Source organism: Capricornis sumatraensis, chromosome 3, assembly GCF_032405125.1.
Source record: "Capricornis sumatraensis isolate serow.1 chromosome 3, serow.2, whole genome shotgun sequence".
Classification (NCBI taxonomy): Eukaryota; Metazoa; Chordata; class Mammalia; order Artiodactyla; family Bovidae; genus Capricornis; species Capricornis sumatraensis.
The window spans coordinates 179982323-180002517 of NC_091071.1; the positions used below are offsets into that span (position 1 = coordinate 179982323).

General features: G+C 53.2%; 1 protein-coding gene across 1 annotated transcript in view; it reads left to right on the top strand.

Annotated features, from left to right (window-relative positions):
* Positions 1–1599: 1599 nt before the first annotated feature.
* Positions 1600–20195, top strand: part of SPATA21 (spermatogenesis associated 21) — a 40440-nt gene continuing 21844 nt past the window's right edge. Inside the window, exons 1-8 of the mRNA XM_068968526.1 lie at positions 1600–1731; positions 4260–4411; positions 5894–6113; positions 8565–8860; positions 9222–9270; positions 12117–12541; positions 12925–13013; positions 18323–18460. Of these exons, the coding sequence (XP_068824627.1) occupies positions 1600–1731; positions 4260–4411; positions 5894–6113; positions 8565–8860; positions 9222–9270; positions 12117–12541; positions 12925–13013; positions 18323–18460 (1501 nt within the window). The remainder of the gene's footprint in view (positions 1732–4259; positions 4412–5893; positions 6114–8564; positions 8861–9221; positions 9271–12116; positions 12542–12924; positions 13014–18322; positions 18461–20195) is intronic.

The window sequence follows — 20195 nt, forward strand, 5'->3', positions numbered from 1 at the left end:
CTTCTTTGGAGGCAAGTGATATGGTAGATAAGCAGTCTTAGAAGTCATACAGGCCTGGGTTTGAAACCAGTTCCTCTGCAGATTTGCGTGTAGTATTGGACAAAGGACTGGGCCACCCTGAACCTCAGTTTAAAACAGGGCCGAACCCGCTGACCTTGAGGACGGAGTGGTTAGAATATCGTTGACAAACATGCCCAGCAAACAGAAGTTTCCTCTGTGCGTGCTGGTGGTCTGTCAGGATTTAAAGTGGGAGAAGCACTGTCAAGATCCTCAAGGTGTCACTGGGCGGGTAGGACTTACCCCTAGAAATAAGTGAACAGTGAATAGAGGTTTCCATGACATTTCCATAGACATGGCATTGATGTTGCAGCAAAGGAATTCAAAGGCCAGAGACAGGGGTGAGGTGGTTGGAAGCTTGGAGAAGAGGCAGGAGCTTGAAGGATGGAGTTGGTAGGTCGAGGGTAGGCAGGGGGTTGTTGGAGAGACAGAGAACTGGGAAATGGGCACAGAGGCTGGCTTGGCAAGGGTTGGAGGGGGGGGAGTCTGTGGGATTAGGAATGCAGGAGATTGCCCAGATCAAAAAAAAATAATTGTGTAGGGGATGGTGGTGCAGCCAAACAGAAGGTTGGATGGGAAAGGCAGAAGGGGAGAGACTAAGGAAAGCTGTAGAAGAGGATATGCCCAGGGCAGGGAAGGGGAGACTTGGCATACCCTCTAGTGCCACTGGAGACTTTAGGGCCCCACACAGATGTTCCCCACTCCTTGTTCCTTAGCCCCGGGAGGAACAGATGTTTCCTCTACAGCAGTAACAGCAGCAACCATGACACTTTCGGGCTCTCTTTAACGTGCACATTTAGTATATTAAAGACTCTGAGAAATCCTTCAAAAAGAGCCCATTTCATTAAAAAGTATATTTACTTATTTGGCTGCCTGGGGTCTTAGGGGGATCCTCACTGTGGCCCGTGGACTCTCTAGTTGCGGCAAAAGCGGGATCAGTAGCCGTGGTTCGCAGACTTAGTTGCTCTGTGGCACGTGGGATCTTAGTTCAACAGTCAGGGGTCGAACCTGCGTCACTTGCACTGCAAGGTGGATTCTTAACCACTGGACCACCAGGGAAGTCCCAGTCTCTTTCATTTTAACTCAGAATTTTCCAGACACATTTGGCCTCAGAACCTTTTTGTGGTGCCCCTCATGGAGCCAGTATTCTGGAGAACACTTGTTAGGAGATGCTGCTCTAGAGAAAAGAGTGGGTTTGGGGACCCAGCAGGCCACGGTTCGATTCCTGGTCTGTGACCCATCTGGTGTTAGACCTCGGGCAAGTCGCTTTGTTTCCCGGAGCCTCCTTTTCTCCTAGGGGCATTGTGAGAACTGGGGAAACTATGTGGGTAAAACGTGCGGGGAGGCCCCTGGTTGGGCCGTGTGCCCATTCTGTGCCAGGCCTGGCCCTACTTCTTCCCCTAAGCCGTGCTCGCTCCACTACAGGCTCTGCCTTTGCTGAAGAGGCAGTTAGGTAATAGGCTTGGTGGATCTTCGACTGGATTTCTTTTCTGGGAACACAGGGTTTGATGCTCCTCACTTGGTACCCTCATCGGCCCTGGCATGACGGACAGCGGGAACGCCCAGATGTACGTGGAGGATAGGATCGAGGTGCCAGGGGCCCAGCCAAGCCCTGCCCTGAGGACTGCCGGCGACAGGGCTGGCGAGGAGCCCACCACATCAGAAGTTGGCCAGGTAGGGCCTACCTCTCCACCCGCAGCAGGCGCCTTTCCCTTCCCATGCACGGGCTTTCTCTCCGACTTCTTTAATCAAGCCTCTACAACAACTGGCACAAAACTCAGTTCAGATTAGACTAGGCAGGAACAAGAACACATCAGCTGGGTAAGTGACAGACCTGCCTGTAGACGTCAGGTGTGGCTGGATAAAGGTGCTAAATGAGTGTCTCAGCTCTGCCTGCCTCTGTGGCATTCCCAGGCCTGCTCTCCCTGCAAAACGGTAAGAATTGCCCTGGCTGCTCCAGGCTTCCATCTTCCCATCATACTTCCTCTGGTTTAACATCCCAAACAAAAGGAGAACCCCTTTGCAATAGCTGAAGAAAGTCTCCGGTATCAGTGTCATTGGCCCAGGCTGTAGTCACATATTTGTCCCTGAATCAGTCACCATGGCAGGGCAGAGTGGCCTGGATCTCTCTGCATAATGAAGTCAGTGGGGGTACTCTCGAAAGGAGGCAGGAAGGTTCCCATAAAAGAATGTTGGCTTCTCGTACCAAAAGAGATGCTGGCTGGATGAGGAAAATAAGAATTGTTTACTTACTCTACTAAGTAGAAAGCCTTCCATGGCCCTTACCCTCCCCCTCCCCCGTAACTTTTATTCCCCTGACAGCTACTCAGAGTTTCCATCCATGACCTTTGTGCCTTCTTTACTGTGTCCCTGAGCTAAAAATGTCACCATAAAAAAGGTAACATTTCTTTGGATTAAGTATAGCCCTCTAACTGTAGCCTCTGTTATAAATTGCGGCTTCTTGCGGGCCCAGGAAGAGGGCCTGAAATGAGGGGTCTTGGAAGGAGCCTGGGGCAAACGTTCAGGGCTTCTGTTACCTGCCCATTTGTTTTTCCAATGAGCATAGTCACGGGGTCTCAGGGCCACCACTTAACCAGCTGTATGATCTTGGGGTTGGCACTGCAGCCCTTGAGCTTCGTGGACTCATGTGCGTCATGCTGAGGATTAACTGGGTTAAATCCCTGGGGGCATCTAGCCCTGGCCCTGCCCCTGCCCCTTGGTAGATGCCCTTAGTGTTGACTCCTAGAGGAATCTTGTATTATAACAACTACTATAATTGAATGAGCCAAGTTGCCTGGAGTTTGCTGACTAAGGTAAGGCTTGGAGCGCCCTGGGAGTCACTGGCTCAAGGCCACCCAACTAGGGAGTGATAGACATCAGAACCCAGCGGAAACTGAGGAAGCCTCCCTGGGAGGGAGAGGCCCTTGCCAGGGTCTCTCTCTCCCTTTTTTTTAAATCTTGGTTGCCCCTTCTCTCTATTTTTTTTCTTGGGTGCCCCTTGCGGCTTTTGGGATCTTAGTTTTCTAAGCAGGGATTGAACTCGTGTCCTTGCCGTGGAAGCTCAGAGTCTTCACCACTGGACCGCCGGGGAAGTCCCCCGAGGTGCTCTGTCGAGCTCTCCTTGTCAGGATAGCGGTGGCCAAGGCGCCGCTTGGGCTCCAGGTTCTTGTGGCGCCCTTAGTGCTGGGCCCCTCCCCGCCTCTCCTCTCCTCCCCGCGTCTTCTCAGCGCCTCTCCCGTGAGGGACCGGCTCTCCCCGCTCCCGTGAGGAGCCGGGTCTCCTCTCCCGTGAGGCGCGGGGTCTCCCCTCTCCCGTGAGGGACGCGGTCTCCCCCATCCTGTGAGGCGCCGGGTCTCCCCCTTCCCATGAGGCGCGGGGTCTCCCCTCTCCCGTGAGGGACGCGGTCTCCCCCCTCCTGTGAGGCGCGGGGTCTCCCCCCTCCCGTGAGGCGCGGGGTCTCCCCTCTCCCGTGAGGGACGCGGTCTCCCCCCTCCCGTGAGGGACGCGGTCTCCCCCATCCCGTGAGGCGCGGGGTCTCCCCCCTCCCGTGAGGCGCCGGGTCTCCTCTCCCGTGAGGGACGCGGTCTCCCCCCTCCTGTGAGGCGCGGGGTCTCCCCCCTCCCGTGAGGCGCGGGGTCTCCCCTCTCCCGTGAGGGACGCGGTCTCCCCCCTCCCGTGAGGGACGCGGTCTCCCCCATCCCGTGAGGCGCGGGGTCTCCCCCCTCCCGTGAGGCGCCGGGTCTCCTCTCCCGTGAGGGACGCGGTCTCCCCCATCCCGTGAGGCGCGGGGTCTCCCCCCTCCCGTGAGGCGCGGGGTCTCCCCTCTCCCGTGAGGGACGCGGTCTCCCCCATCCCGTGAGGCGCGGGGTCTCCCCCCTCCCGTGAGGCGCGGGGTCTCCCCCCTCCCGTGAGGCGCCGGGTCTCCTCTCCCGTGAGGCGCCGGGTCTCCTCTCCCGTGAGGGACGCGGTCTCCCCCATCCTGTGAGGCGCGGGGTCTCCTCCTTCCCGTGAGTCGCCGGGTCTCCTCTCCCTTGAGGGACCGGGTCTCCCCGCTCCTGTGAGGCGCAGGGGTCTCCCCCTCCCATGAGGTGGAGGGGTCTCCTCTCCTGTGAGGCGCGGGATGCCCCCTCCCGTGAGGCGCGGGGTCTCCCCTCCACAATGGCCCATTCCTTGAGCCGGGGCCGTGGGCATCTTTGTTCTAGGCTGTGTTTCCAGATGCTGAAGCGATGGACAGTGGCCCGCAGCCCTCACCAGCCCTGGGAGCCCTGGAGACCCGGCCCGGACGCAGAGACGCGTCAGAGGAGGGCTTTCCGCAGCTCGGTCCCCAGGAGCAGAAGCCTCGGGCAGGACCAGGGTGAGCTGGGGGCTTCCCAGAGAGCAGGTCCAGGAGAGAAGCCCGCTGTGGCCCACCCGGTGGGGAGGGAGAGGGGAGAGAGCCCCGGACTAAAGGTGGGTCTGCCCACTCACCCCTCCTGTACTTTTTTCCATAGCGCGACTCACACTGGATAATTACGTGTGCCGTTCTTCTGTCTGAGCTCCCCCGCTAGGCCACAAGTCTCTGTGACATGCCGTGTTCAAGGGGCATTTTTGTGTCTTGTTTAACTTCAAAAAAATTCTCAAGGAATATGTATTGCCCCTCTACTACATGCCTTGGACTCTGTTTAAAAAACTGCTTTTAACCTCATGTATTTCTAGAAATATACCCTAAGGAAAGAAGTGAAGATTCAGGCAAAGTTTTATGTGCAAAGATTTCTCCTGGCACCTTATTTCAAAGGCTGAAAAAATTTAAAATGTCAGTGTGCGCTGTTGTTGCTTAGTCACTCATTCCTATCTGACTCTTTGTGACCCCATAGACTGTAGTTTACCAGGCGCCTTTGTCCATGAAATTCTCCAGGCAAGAATACTGGAGTGGTTTGCCATTGCCTTCTCCAGGGAATCTTCCCAGTCCAAGGATAGAACCTGCACTGGCAGGTGGATTCTACCGCTGAGCCACCAGGGAAGCCCCTCGTGTGTGCTAAATGCCCACAATAGGGGGATGGTTAAACAAATTTTGATTATCTATAAAATAGAGAATTTTATGCTTTCATTAAAAAACATGTTTATGAAAGATTCTGGGCATGGGAAAAATTTAGATTATACTGTTAATTGAAAAAATATTGCAGAATTATATTAGGGTCTTCTCTGTAGCTCAAATGGTAAAGAATCTGCCTGCAGTGCGGGAGACCTGGGTTCAATCCCTGGGTCAGGAAGATCCTCTGGAGGAGGGAATGGCAGTCCACTCCAGTATTCTTGCCTGGAGAATCCCATGGACAGAGGAGCCTGGCAGGCTATGGTCCGTGGGATCGCAGAGAGTCGGACACGACTGATTTATATACGCAATATAACTGAAAGTATGCAATTACTTGAAGATGATATTTAAACTAATCCCCATTGAAAATATGCATATATGTCCTTAGGAAGAAGCCTGGAGGAAATATTCCATAATATTAAAGTGAGATCAGATAGACCCAGATTCAAATCCAGACCTGTCAACTTTAGCTTAATGATCCAAGGCTCAAGTCTCCCCACCACTCTGAATTCCAGTTGTCCTTGATTTTTCTTTTTTTCTAAAAAGCAATAAGTAATAATAAAAATATTAAATCCGAACTCTCTTAAACATTGACATCAAAGTGTTCGTGCTTGGAGGAATTCATGTTAGTCCTTCATTCTTTCTCCCAGGCATTAAGCATGCACCCATGGTGTGCCTAGCCCCGTGTGGGCACCAGAAAGACTCAGAAGAATATAAAACCCTGCCCCAGTTTGGGAGCTGAAGTGTCCCTTTGTCTGTTCTCTCCAGGATGAAGCCGTCATCTTGGGTCCCCCAGGAAGGGCCCAGGGAGCTGCAAGTAGACTGGGATCCGGCCACGCCAGGAAGTGAGCTGGGGGTGCCCCCCAACGGGGTCCCTACAACACAGGAAGGGCTGCAGCAGCAGGGCTCAGGGAAAGAGACTGAGGACCAACAGGGGAGCCAGCGGAACCCAGAGCCAATGGAGGGTCAGGGCCCTGAGAGTCGCCAGGTAATGTCCACAGAATCCCAGGCAGGAAGGGATGGAATGGCCAACTCGCAGGGGAGGTGAGGGAGCAGGGAACTGTTAAAGGCAGGGAGGAGATCGGGCTTCTGGGTAAAATTGAAAACAGGACATGCTGGGTTTAACAAAGCCCAATTTTTTGTTTTCTTATACTAGAATGTTCTAGCAGCTGTTTCTTAGCTGCTGATCTCTGTGGGACCCTTCAAGAGGTGGTTAGAGTATGGTACCTTCTCCAAACTTATTTGACTATAAAATATCTTTTATTTTTTAAGGTTTAGGTTTTTTTAAAAAAAAAAAGCTTCATAAGGTACAATTGATACACAGTTGTGCATACTTCAAGTGTACAATTTATTGTTTTGGATACATGTGCATACCCACAAAACCATCACTGCAATTAAGAAAATAAACACATCTGTCATCCCCCCCAAAAAAGTTTTCTGTGCCCCTTTGTCATCGGTTCTCCCATTCATTCCAAGCCCCAGGCAATCACTGATCTGTGTTCTGCAGCTGTGAATTTGTATTTCCCAGAATTTTCCATAAATGGAAGCATAAGTATCCATTCTTTTTGTCTTGCTTCTTTCAATTAGCATGAATATTTTGAGACTCAGCTATGTTATTGTGTAGACCAATACTTTATTCTTTTTGCTGCTGAGTATTATTCCATTGTATGGATAGGTCACAATTTCTTGTCCTACTTTAAGCACAGGGAACTATGTTCAATACCTTGTGATAAATCGCAATGGAAAAGAATATGAAAAAGAGTGTGTGTGTGTATATATATATCATTGAATCACTTTGCTGTTCTGTGGAAATTAACAAGCAAAACTTGATTTCTTCATTATTTCACCTATTGATGGACCCTTGGTTTGTTTCAACTTTTTGACTATTACAAATAAGACATAGAAACATTCATGTCTGTGTGTACAGATACTTTCTTTTGGGCAAATAAATGCCTAGGAGTAGAATGGATCATATGATATTTGTATGTTTAATTTATTAAGAAACTGCCAAACTTTTCTCCAAAGTGGTTGTACCATTTTACATCCCCATCAGCAATGTATGATAATTCCACTTCTTCCTTATCTTCCCCTTAGCTCGGTATGGTCTGTTTTTAATTCCAAACATTCTAATAAGTGTATAGTGGAATCTCATTATGGTCTTTATTTTCTTTTCCAAATGACTTAAACATGTCAAGCATCTTTTCATGTGTTTATAGGCACATATTATGTATCTTTGGAGAAATGTCTATTCAGATACTTTGTGCATCATTTTAATTGAATGGTCAACTGTCTTTTCCCTTCTCTCAATGGTGACTTTCAAAGAACAGAAGTCTTAATTTTCATGAAGTCTGGTTGATCATTTTTTGCTTTATGGCTGTGCTTTTGGTGTTCTTAGAAATCTTTACTTAACCTGAAGTCACATATGATTTTATCCTATAAACATAGGATAAAACTTTTCCAAGAAGTTTTGTTATTTTAGGTTTAACACTTAGGTTTATGATCCAGCTTGAGTTAATTTTTGTATGTGGTCTGAGTGTTGGATTGAGGCTCATTTCTTGCATATGGCTGTCCAGTCATCCCAGTACCATTTGTTGGAGACTCCTTTCTCCAGAGCTTGCCTGGTGGCTCAGATGGTAAAGAATCTGCCTGCAATGCAGGAGACCTGGGTTTGATCCCTGGGTTGGGAAGATCCCCTGGAGGAGGGAAAGGCTATCCAGTATTCTGGCCTGGAGAATTCCATGGATCGTATAGTCCATGGGGATGCAAAAAGTCAGACACGACTGAGCGACTTTCACTTTGACTTTCCCCAACCAGGGACTGAGCCCATGTGCCTTGCAGTGGAAGCATGGAGTCTTAACCCCTGGACCACCAGGGAAGGCCCACACATTGTCTTGACTATAGCAACTTATTAAAGTCTTGAAATCAGTTAATGTAAAAATCTCTTTTGTAGGGAGTACCATGAAGGATTCTTGTTCTTTGAAACATCCCTTGAAAAATCCCATTTAAAGAGGATTGTGTCAGAGACTGCCCTGGTGGTCGGGTGGTTAAGACTCCATGCTTCTATTGCAGGGGGTATGGGTTAGATTCCTGGTCTGGGAACTAAGATCTCACATGCCATGCGGTGTGGCAAATAAATAAACAAATAAAATGGAAAGAGGATCACCTCACTTTCCCCAGGCTCCCATTCTACCTGCACAGAGAAGCGTGGATTACGACTTTGGGTAAGCCATGCCTCTTTTGAACCTCAGTTTCCTCATCCCTCAAAATGGAGTAATTGACCCCTGCTTAGGGAACCTTCTAGGCATGCTGGGAGAGTTCAGTAAGGTAATGCTTGCAGTGCTTGGACCAGAGTAACTGTCAGCTGGTCTCTGGGTGAGTGTTGAGGGTTACCTGAGAGCCAGGATGGGGCTCCCCGTCTTGACATCTTTGTTCTTGGCAGGACCCAGAGGGTCAGCCCATCCCAGGTCGCCTGGCAGCCAATGAATCAGACACAGTGCAGCCAACAGAGCCTTATTGCACCTTGGACAGCTGTGAACAGCAACTGGAGGACAAGCCCCCCAAGGAGGTGGACACCCCACCCTTCGGGACACAGGGGGCTCTGCCAGAGCCTGGCCCAGGGGGACGTGAGGACAGTTTCCAGGAAGCAGTGTCCCTAATGCCTACGGCAACTCTGGAGGAAAAGACAGTTCACACTGACCCACCACCCACGCCAAGACCCAACACACCCAAAGCAAGGTAAGGCACCCCACCCCTCCCTGACCCCAACAAGACTGCTCTTCTGCTAGTTCCAGGGGAGGTGACTTCTAGTCCTGACAGCTGTTGATGCGATGTGAGACCTTGGTCAAGCCATGCCCCCAGAGCCCCTGCTTCCCCATCTGTGTAGGAGCTCTAGTGCAGAATCCTTTGCCCCAGGGGCCCGTTCTTCACCGGCCAAGTCCCCACAAGGGATGTGGAAGAATGAGGAGCCCCTCTGAGAGCAGAAGCCCAGGGATGAAACTGCAGTGGTGGATCTGAGTGTCCTGGGGCTGAGAGAAGGCCTTGCAAGGGTGAGCCTTGAGCTGCAACCCCCCTCACCTGGGGGTTCTCCCTTGTTTAGAGATGAGGCTGTGGAGATCCAGCCAGCGCTGGGGCCTGCTCGTCCACCTGTAAGTAGAACCACAGTGGGGAAGGGAATGGGGCGGGGGGAGATCAGGACAAGGAGGAAAGAGGCAGAAATGGGGCAGTATTCACAGTCAAACTGGGGAAGGTGTGAGTCCGTGCCTGCGTGTTTCCATGTTTGTGCACACGTGTGTGTGTTCACACATGTGCATGTGTGTGCCCACATGTGTGCGTTTGGTTGTGAGTCAAGGCTGCTGTTACCCTTTGGAGCCCCTGAATCCACCCCAGGCCATGGTGGTCTTGTCCACGTTGGCATGGATCTCTGCCGGCCCGCTGCTCAGTCACAGCACACACCCCAACGCTTCCCTGAATGGCTGGGAGACTCCCATCGCCTCCCAGTCATCCCCACGTCCAACAGCTCTCTCACTTCCTAGTTCTCTGATTTGATTGGGCAACCTGTGAACAGTTATCTGCCTGGTGGAAAGGCAGGTTGGAGAAAGAGGAATCAAAAGAGCTTTTAGGAAATATAATTTACAAAAATATTGAATCACTATGTTGTACACTTGAAACTAATATCGTAAATCGACTTTGAAAGTGAAAGTATTAGTCAGCTGTGTATGACTCTTTGCAACACCCTGGACTGTAGGCTGCCAGGCTCTTCTGTCCATGGAGTTCCCCAGGGTAGAATCCTGGAATGGGTTGCCATTCCCTTCTTCGGGGGATATTTCTGACCCAGAGATCAAACCTGGGTCTCCTCCATTGCAGGCAGATTCTAAGCCCAGATTTGCTCTGAGCCCAGATAGTTTGTTTTTTTTTTAAGAGGCTTTCAGTCTGGGGCCCGAGTGACACTAGTGAAGGAGTAGACAGAAAGAACCTGAGGTTCTGCTTTGGTCATGTTCTGGACGAACAGAAGAAATACCAGGAGGATGTCTGGAGTTAGGAAGGAGAGAGAGGTCAGGATGGGAGATGCAAATACGAGGAAAATGGGGTAGCATCTAGGAGACCGTACGGAGCAGGAAGGCATCTGAGGACAGACCACTGGTCTCCACCACATTCAGAAATGCAGGGACTTCTCTCGTGGGCCAGTGGTTAGGACTCTGTGCTTCCAATGCAGGGCACATGGGTTCAGTCTCTGGCCAGGGAAGTGTTCCGCATGCCCTGTGGCACGGTCCCCAAAAGAAAACAAACAAACAAAACCCACAGAAATGGATCGAGAGTGAGGAAGCCTCAGTGAAGGAGGCTGCGGAACACTCAGGGAGGGAGCCAGCCGGGGAGAGAGTGTGGGTCCAGAGAGGAAAGCCCTCCCGGAAGGGCAGAGTGGGCTCGGCTCTGAGGAGGGAGCAGATTGCCGCCCTGCAGGAGTCTGGCTGGGGGGCAGGGCCGGAAGCCAGACTGGAGATGGGAAGACAGGAGAGATGGGTGCAGCCAGTCTTGCGAGGCGTTCTGCTCATTCTGCTCATTCTGCTCGAGGCAGGGCGGAGAGCCGGGTGGCCCTGAACGGCTGTGTAGTGCGGGGTTGTTTCTTTCTGGCTGCGCTGGGTCTTTGTCTCTTCGCTGCAACATGAGGACTTTGTCTAGGTGCAGAGCACAGACCTGACGGACACAGAGCGCCCTGGGCTGTGCAGCTGTGTCCACGGGCTCAGGACACAGAGCGCCCCGGGCTGCGCAGCTGTGTCCACGGGCTCAGGACACAGAGCGCCCCGGGCTGCGCAGCTGTGTCCACGGGCTCAGGACACAGAGCGCCCCGGGCTGCGCAGCTGTGTCCACGGGCTCAGGACACAGAGCGCCCCGGGCTGTGCAGCTGTGTCCACGGGCTCAGGACACAGAGCCCCCTGGGCTGTGCAGCTGTGTCCACGGGCTCAGGACACAGAGCGCCCCGGGCTGTGCAGCTGTGTCCACGGGCTCAGAACACAGAGCCCCCTGGGCTGTGCAGCTGTGTCCACGGGCTCAGCTGCCCCAGAGCATGTGGGGTCTCAGTTCCCCAGCCAGGAACTGAACCGTGTCCCCTGTATTGGAACGCAGAATCTTTCCTTATATATATTTTTTTAATGGAAAGCAGATTCCTAACCACTGGACCACCAAGGAAGCCCTGAGAGTTTTTCTTTTAAGGAAGGAAGATAAGAGACTCTCTGGTTCTGTGGTTAAGATGCCACGCTTCTAATGCGGGGGACACAGGTTCAATCCTTGGTTGGGAGCTCAGATCCCGCATGCCACACGGCGCAGCTTAAAAACCTTAAAGTAATAATAATTAAAAATATTTTAATTAAAGAAGGAAAATAATATAGCGTGTTTACATGCTGACAGGAGTAATCTGGCAGAGAGGGCAGTGCTGATACTTTAGGTCGAGCAGGTGTGTGGTAACAGCTCCATCTTTGAACAGGAGAAAGGGCCGGGATGGAGCCTGCGTGGGGTGGCCTGGGTGGAGGCGGGCAGGGGACAGCTCACCCCTCTCTAGGAGAGACAGACGTAGGAGGTGCTGGATTTGCTGAACACGTAGACGGGAATCTACTGAGCGCCTGCCAAGTGGGAGTAGGCTGCTGTGTTGATAGGATCAAAGAGGCAGGTGCAGTTCTGCCCTCAGGAAGCCTACTTCCAGGGAGGGCAAGCAGCAACGTGGACAGGCTGCGGTGACTGCAGAGGAGGAAAGAAACAAGGGTGAACTGGGGAGTTGCTCACTCAAGAGCACAGCTTAGAGAGCTGGGACGAGGCCCAGGTCAGGGGTCGAGGAGGACGTGGGGAAGGGGTATAGAGGATGCCGGAGAGATGTGGGCTCCCCGGGACCTGGAGGAGAAGGAGAGGCTGAAGGTGCCCTGGGGCGGGTGGCCGCGAGCAGCTCGTGGGACCGTCTGGCTGGCCGGAGGCCTCCCGCATCGCCTGCCCGTCCCGTCCCCAGGAGGCGGTGGACACGGGAGCGAGGGGGCTGGACCCCACTCAGAAGCAGCCTCAGGGGCCCGTGGCAGCCACGTGCACTCGGGACCCTGGCAGCGCCCGGCCTGGCTTCATGAGGCGCCTGCTGGAGGTGGAGGAGGAGGAGGCCGCGCTTCGGAGAGCTGCGAAAGCCCGCACCCTGCCAGGCCGGAGGTGCCCCCGGGCCCTGGGTCCCGTGCCCACCCCCACCCCCAGCCTGCCTCCGCCCCTGCCTGTGACCCAGGCCCCGGCCTCAGCCTCCGCCCCAGCCTGGGCGCGGTCGCCCGCCCCCGCCGGGACGCCTGGCCCCAGTCCAGGGCCCGTTGCCGTCCTGCCGGTGCCCACGTCGGATCTGGCCTGGAGAAGGACAGAACTTCTGAGCCACAGCAGGGAGAGGAGCCTGAAGGCACGGTAGGAGCCACCCCAGAAAGCTCTGGGATCCGAACGCGGCCCCACGGCACTGAATCCCCTCCAGACTTCCGTCCCGGCGTCGAGCCCGTCTGCCCCTCCTGTGTGTCCCCTCCACGTCCCCTGCTTCTCCCGGCTCTCTGTCTCTCACACTGCGGTCCTTTCCTCATCACCAACCCTGCTTCTCTTTCTAACCCGTCTAGATGCCCCTCACCTCTGCATCGCTTCCCCAGGTCACTCAAAGACTCCTGTGACCTCTCAAAGTCTCCCCAGGGTCCCTCCTATGACCCTCCTTCCCCGGCTGCCCCCTCGCTCCCCCAGCTTTCGGGGTCCGGGGCGGGGGTGGGTGGCCGGATGTGCTCTGGGCCCGGCTCTGTCCTCTGCAGGCAGGAGCTGGAGGAGCGCTGCCTCCTGAAGGTGTGTCAGACCTGGGAGGAGAGGGCGGAGGAGCACCTCACCATGAAGCAGGAGGAAGGTGAGGGTGGGCCTTTCCAGGAGGTTGGGGTAGGGCCCTCTCAGTGCCGGGGGGGCCCTCAGTCTTTGGGCTGGCGGGTCTGGGTTGGGTACAGGCCGGCCGATCACTCCATAGCCCTGTGTCCATCCCAGCCTGCGCTGGGCTGGCGGCGTGGCGCAGGGCAGAAGGTTGACCCGACGCCTCTTCCCTCTTCTCTTCCCGAGTGGTCTCTGAACGAACGGAACAAGCCCTGCAAAGCACTCTTGTTTTTGGAGGCGTTTCTGCCTCCTCCAGCCCAAGCCCACTCTCTAGGTCCCCTGGCTGGAGGTGGAGGCAAGACTCCAGCGCCCCCTCCTGTGCTAGACCACCCCTCACCCTTTAACAGGTCCACTTGCCCTGAACACATTCCTGACCCACATTAGGTCTGCTCACGCATGCACTGGACAGCCCAGCTACTGATACTGGGCTGCTGTCAAGGAAAGAGCAGCGTTTACTGCAGGCACCAAGCTAGGAGTCCAGGCAGCTTAAAAGGCCCAAATCCCCACGGCTTTCAGAAAAATTATTTGAGGACAGAGTGAGGGAGTGTGTCACAGGTTCCTCATCAGTTCGTGGGCCTTCTTCTGATTGGCTGCTGGTGAGGTCACTGGGTGTCAACATCATCAACCTTCTCATTCCAACCAGCCTGCCAGTGGTCGCCGTTTGCTGTGCTTGTGGGCAGCTTATGGTTAACTTCTTCCACTTGGTGGGGGTGTCAGTTCAGTTCAGTTCAGTCCAGGCGCTCAGTCGTGTCCGACTCTTTGCGACCCCATGAATCACAGCACGCCAGGCCTCCCTGTCCATCACCATCTCCCGGAGTTCACTCAAACTCAGGCCCATCGAGTTGGTGATGCCATCCAGCCATCTCATCCTCTGTGGTCCCCTTCTCCTCCTGCCCCAATCCCTCCCAGCATCAGAGTCTTTTCCAATGACTCAACTCTTCGCATGAGGTGGCCAAAGTACTGGAGCTTCAGCTTTAGCATCATTCCTTCCAAAGAACACCCAGGGCTGGTCTCCTTCAGAATAGAGGGGTTGGATCTCCTTGCAGTCCAAGGGAGTGGGGGTGTCAGTATCTGCAACATGGCTCAGAGGACAGGCTCAGATCACCTATAGTCCTTGTAGTGTAGTAGTGTTGGTCGCTCAGCTGTGTCTGACTCTGTGTGACCCCACGGTCTGTAGCCCACCAGGCTCCTCTGTCCATGGATTCTCCAGGCAAGAATACTGGAGTGGGTTGCCATTCCCTTCTCCAGAAGATCATCTGAGCCAGGGATCGAATCTGGGTCTCCTGCAGATTGCGGGCAGACCTGCAGGCAGATTCTTTACCGTCTGAGCTACAGGGAAGACCCTTTAGTCCTTGAGGAGGCACTAAAGTTCCTTGACCTTATATGTCTAAACTAGTATTATTTAGTCTTGTTGGACTGTTTTCCCTTTCTGCCTTTTTTCGCTTCTCTGACTGAATCCATTCTTTGGGACTCGGGAAGGCCTAAGAGGCTAAAAGTCTACAAACAAGAGGCAGACAAGGGGACACAGTGCAGAGGGGTCTGTCCCAGGAGGAGTCCCTAGAGTCCTGTTACACACAGCTCCCCACTCATCCACCACATCCCACCTCCACCAAGAAAATTAAAAGCCTGAACGCCCACCCGGGGCGAGGCGCCCTTTGCTCCCCAGCATCCTTAGTTCGGCCCGTGACTCCGCCTACCTGTGCTGTGAGGAAGAGCAACTGCCGCTTCCTCTGGGCTCTGCGCGGGGCCTAAGCTGCTGGGCACACCGGTGACCCAGCAGGCCAGCCCTGGCCTTGGACGGCGGTGGGGGTGCACTCCCTCCTTCCACCCTGCACTCCTCCCCGCAGTCTGAGCCCCAGGCAGGGCCAGGGGGGCCCTTCTGCTTTCCTTGAATACACTCTTTGGCTCCCTAGGGCCGGATCCTTGAAGCTCACTCTTTTAAAAAAAATGTTATTCGTTTGGCTGAGTCGGGTCTTAGTTGCAGCGCACAGGATTTCTTGAGCCAGGCGGGATCTTCCATTTTGGCACACGGACTCGAGCTGTGGGGAGAGGACTCCGGAATACATGGGCTTGAGTACTTCAATGTGTGCACTTAGCTGTGCCCTGGCATTTGAAATCTTAGTTCCCTGACCAGGAATCAAACTCACGCCTGCTGCATTGCCAGGTGGATTCTTAACCACTGGGCCGCCAGGGAAGTCCCTTGCTCCTTTCAGCTTTAAAGCTCTCTACCCTTTCTGGAGGGCTTTTCTAAGTCCAGCACCCATTGCCCCACCTCCTTGAGCCGAGTTCAGGGACAGCATGACACACTGGCATACAGACCCAGCATCCTCCCAGGACTTTCAGCCCGCCTGGTGGGGAAAGAGACGGTCACCTGCTCTGATGGCCCAACCACCCTGCATTTGAGATGATCTTAAATGAGGGCTGTTCTGTTTATCTCCTTTTTCAGCCTCCCTGCCTGCTGCAACTCACCTCTTACTCCAACCCTAAGCCCAGCCCTACCTCTTCCCCACATTTCAGTTCTGTGTGTCAGAGAGATACAAGGCCTGTGATGTCCCAAGTGCTGAATTAATACAGCCTCTCAGGGAGCATGTCTTGTCGTTCTGTCCCTCTTGTTGTTGTTCAGTCGCCAAGTCATGTCCAACTCTGCAACCCCATGGACTGCAGCACGCCAGGCTTCCCTGTACATCACTAATTCCTGGAGCTTACTCAAACTCATGTCCATTGAGTCAGTGATGCAATCCAAATATCTCATCCTCTGTCATCCCCTTCTCCTTCCGCCTTCAATCTTTCCCAGCATCAGGGTCTTTTCTAATGAGTCAGCTCTTTGCATCAGGTGGCCAAAGTACTGGAGCTTCAGCTTCAGCATCAGTCCTTCCAGTGAATATTCAGGGGTGATTTCCTTTAGGATAGACTGGCTTGATCTTCTTGCAGTCCAAGGGACTCTCAAGAGTTTTCTCCACCACCATAGTTGAAAGCCTCGATTCTTTGGCGCTCAGCCTTATTTATGGTTCAGCTATCACATTCATACATGACTACTACAAAAACCATAGCTGTGACTATTACGGACCTTTATTGGCAAAATGACATTTCTGCTTTTTAATATGCTGTCTAGGTTTGTAATAGCTTTTCTTCCAAGGAGCAAGCATCTTTTAATTTCATGGCTGCAGTCACCATCTGCAGTGATTTTAGAGCCCAGAAAAGAAAATCTGCCACTGTTTCCACTTTTCGTCATCTATTTGCCATGAAGTGATGGGACCAGGTGCCACGATCTTAATTTTTTAAATGTTGAGTTTTAAGCCAGCTTTTTCACTCTCCTCTTTCACTCTCATCAAGAGCCTCTTTAGTTCCTCTTCAGTTTCTGCCATTAAAGTTGTATCATCTGCCTATCTGAGGTTGTTAATATTTCTCCCAGCAATCTTGATTCCAGCTCGTGATTCATCCAGCCCAGCATTTCGCGTGATGTACTCTGCCTACAAGTTTAATAAATAGGGTGACAATACACACCTTCACCTTGCACCAGGAATCCCACCAATTCAGGGCACCCCTGCTGTGTGCCAGGCAGTATGCTAAGTCCTTCACAGCCAGGTTCTCATATAACTCTTACAACAGCCTTGACATACTCCTTTCCCAATTTTGAACCAGTCTATTGTTCCATGTTCAACACTATCTACCCACCTTATAGATAAGAAAATTGGGGGTCACAGAAGTGCCGTGACTTGTCCACTGAAACTATATTAGTTTGCTTGGGCTGACATAAGGAAGTACCATCAACTGGGTGGCTTAAAATCTACGTTCCCGTGGTTGTGGAGTCTAGAAGTCCCAGGTGGGGTGTCGGCGCGTTTGGCTCCTCCTCTTCTCTTTTCGGTTGGTTCCTGCCGGAGCCTGCCTCCTGGGTTGCAGCTGGCTGCCTTCTCCTGCCTCCTGCCTTTCCTCTGTGTGTGTGCAGCCCTGATGTCGCTTGTGTGCCCAGATTTCCTCTTCTCTTAAGGACACCCCTGAGGTTGGATTAAGGGACTCATTTAAACATAATCACCTTTTTAAAGGCATTATTTCCAAATACAGTCACATTCTAAGACAAGTGGGGGTGGGCAGTGCCGGCGTCAAGGCTTCAATATACGAATGTAGGCAGCAAGCACGATGCAGCGTGTGTAACAGCGACCCTGAGTCTCAGCAATGGCGGAGCCAGTCTCATCAGCAGGCCTACTGATTCTAACCTGGACTGTGCTGTGAGCTGAGAAACCAGCGCCACCCTTGTTAGGACCAGGATGTAACTTTTCTATCAGTTGATGCCATTCTGGGACTTGAGAGAGTCCTGCGACTGAGAAACATCCTTCTGGGTCCTCTGCTCTGATCCTGACAAATGAAGTTATCTCAGAGGCTGCACTTAGTTGCTCAGTCCTGTCTGACTCTTTGTGACTCCATGGACTGTAGCCTGCCTGGCTCCTCTGTCCATGGGGATCCTCCAAGCAAGGATCCTGGAGTGGGTTGCCATGCCCTCCTCCAGGGGATCTTCCCAACCCCGGGATCAAACCCAGGTTTCCCACGTGGCAGAGGATTCTTTACCAGCTGAGCCACCAGGGAAGCCCATCCTAGAAGCTATGCCCATCCAGACAAGTAACGCTAAGCTGTGTCCAACTCTCTGTGACCTCGTGGACTGCAGCCCGCCAGTCTTCCCTGTCCTTTACTATCTCCCAAGGTTTGCTCAGATTCGTGCCCATTGAGTTGGTGATGCCATCTAACCGTCTCATCAGCCGCCACCCTCTTCTTTTGCCTTCAATGTTTCGCGCATCAGGGTCATTTCCAATGAGTCGGCTCTTTGCATCAGGTGGCCCAAGTATCGGAGCTTCAGCTTAGATATGTAACTGCAAAGCCCCAAAGCCAAGGCACAGACTCAGAGTCAAAAAGACCTGTCTGGTGCTCTAACCTCTGAGCCTCAGTTTCCCCATCCATACAAGGAAATATGCATTCTACTCTTAAGAGTCTGCTGTAAGAATTACATGAGAACCTGGCTGTGAAGAACTTAGCATAGTCCTTGGCACACAGCAGCAGTGCTGAGTGGGCGTGCTCCTGGTGCCGGTGAAGGCGGCCCGCTGCGCCGGTGGCCTGACCTTGTACTAGAGAGCGAGGTGCGTCTACGGACCCTGTTCCTCTGCGTTTCGCGCTTGTGGTTCACTCGTCTCTTCACCCAGCCATGAGATAGAGGAGGCTCGCCAAGGGGTACGTGGAGCGGATGGGATGCATGTTAGAGACAGGAAGTGACCACGCCCCTCCCCACTCCGCCGCCCACCCCAGCCTTCCGCAGCTACTTTGAGATCTTCAACGGTCATGGTGAGGTGGACGCGCAGAGCCTGCAGAACATCCTGCTGCTTGTGGGCATCTCCCTGACAACGGCCCAGGTGGAGGGTGCCCTGAGGAGCGCTGACATCGACGGTGAGTCCGGGGGAGGGGGGACTTCATCCTGAGCCCTGGCGGGATCAGGCTCACCCGCAGCGTGAGGCCTGTGCAGTCACGCGGGGCTGTGACAGGATCCTGACTCTGGCTCACCGCTTGGCTGTTGCGGTCTAGAAAGTCTTGATAATTTTTGAACGAGGGGCCCTGTTCTGCATTTCTGTTTTTTTGGTTGCACTGGATCTTCATTGCAGCACTCAGACTTTCTCTGGTCGCAGTGCTTCTGGGCTTCTCTTGCTGTGGAGCGGCGGGCTTAGTCACCCTGCCACATGTGGGATCCTAGGTCCCCGGCCAGGGATGGAACCTGAGGCTCCTGCATTAGAAGGCGGATTCTTAACCGCTGGACCACGAGGGAAGTGCTGCATTTTCATTTTGCTCTGGGGAAATGCAAATAATACAGCTGGTTCTGGCTCCCAAAGTAAGTGATTCCTGAGGACCTACGCAGTGCCAGGTTCTGGGGACCCAGAGATGACCAAGACCTAGTTCCTGACCCTAAGATGTAGGTTATCTCTGAGATCACTCCTCCAGGACATTATGTGTGCTCCATCGGACATTCCTCCGTGACCTGGCCACTCGTTTTACCGGCTGTATGGCCTGGGACAGGTCACTGAAGTTCATCACGTCTGTTTCCCCGCCTGTAAAATGGGGCTCACAGCAGTTACCCATCTCCCTGAACTGCAGAAAAGATCGAATGAGGTAACCCAGGCAAAGCACGGAGCACTGCACGCGGCACACAGACTGCACCCAGGAGACGCTGACCACTGGTCTCGTCCATCCTCTCAATGTACTTTAGCTGCCGGTGGTGTGCCCATTCCTGTGCTGGGCACTGGCATAAAGGGATGTGTAAGGCCTGTGAGATCTGCCCTCGAGATGTTCGCACAGTCATGACGCAGAAGGAAGAGTTGCCAAAGGCAGCAGTGCTCCCGGTGGCTTGGATAAGGGATAAGGGAGGAAGGCTTCCTGGAGGAGGTGATGCCTGAGCCAAATGGCGAAAGAGCAAGCAGGAGTTAGGCAGGACGAGAAGAAGGGCGTTCCTGCCGGCAGAAATAACTTGCACACAGGGCATAGGGCACAGAATGAGGAGCACTGTCCCTCGTGGTTTGGTTGGCTAGATGCAGGGAACACTGCAGAGCGGTGGGGGCCTGGGCTCCGGACCCCTGAGTGTGGACCTGCTTCCTCCATCACTGTCTGAGAGTGAGTCCTCACTCAAGCTGGGCTAGGCATTGGCCTCAGCTTGGTCCTTGGGTGATCCCAGGCAACGGCCTGCTTTGTCTGTGCCTCAGGCCTCCTCAGTGACAAGGGGATTAGAGTATCAGCGCCTGCCGCTCCCCACACCCCCCGCCCCAAGGAGGACTTTAAGGATTAGAGACCATTCGTTAATTTGTCAAGCGGTTGAGAGGACTGGCATCTGGTCCCATAGCTCCATGGCAAATAGAAGAGGGAAAAGTGGAAGCAGTGACAGATTTTATTTTCTTGGGCTCCAAAATCACTGTGGACAGTGACTGCAGCCATGAAATTAAAAGATGCTTGCTCCTTTAAAAGAAGGAAAGCTATGACAAACCTAGACCGCATATTAAAAAGCAGAGACGTCACTTTGCCAACAAAGGTCCGTCTAGTCAAAGCTATGGTTTTTCCAGTAGTCATGTATGGATGTCAGAGTTGGACTATAAAGAAGACTGAGTGCCAAAAAACTGACGCTTTCAAACTGTGGCGCTGG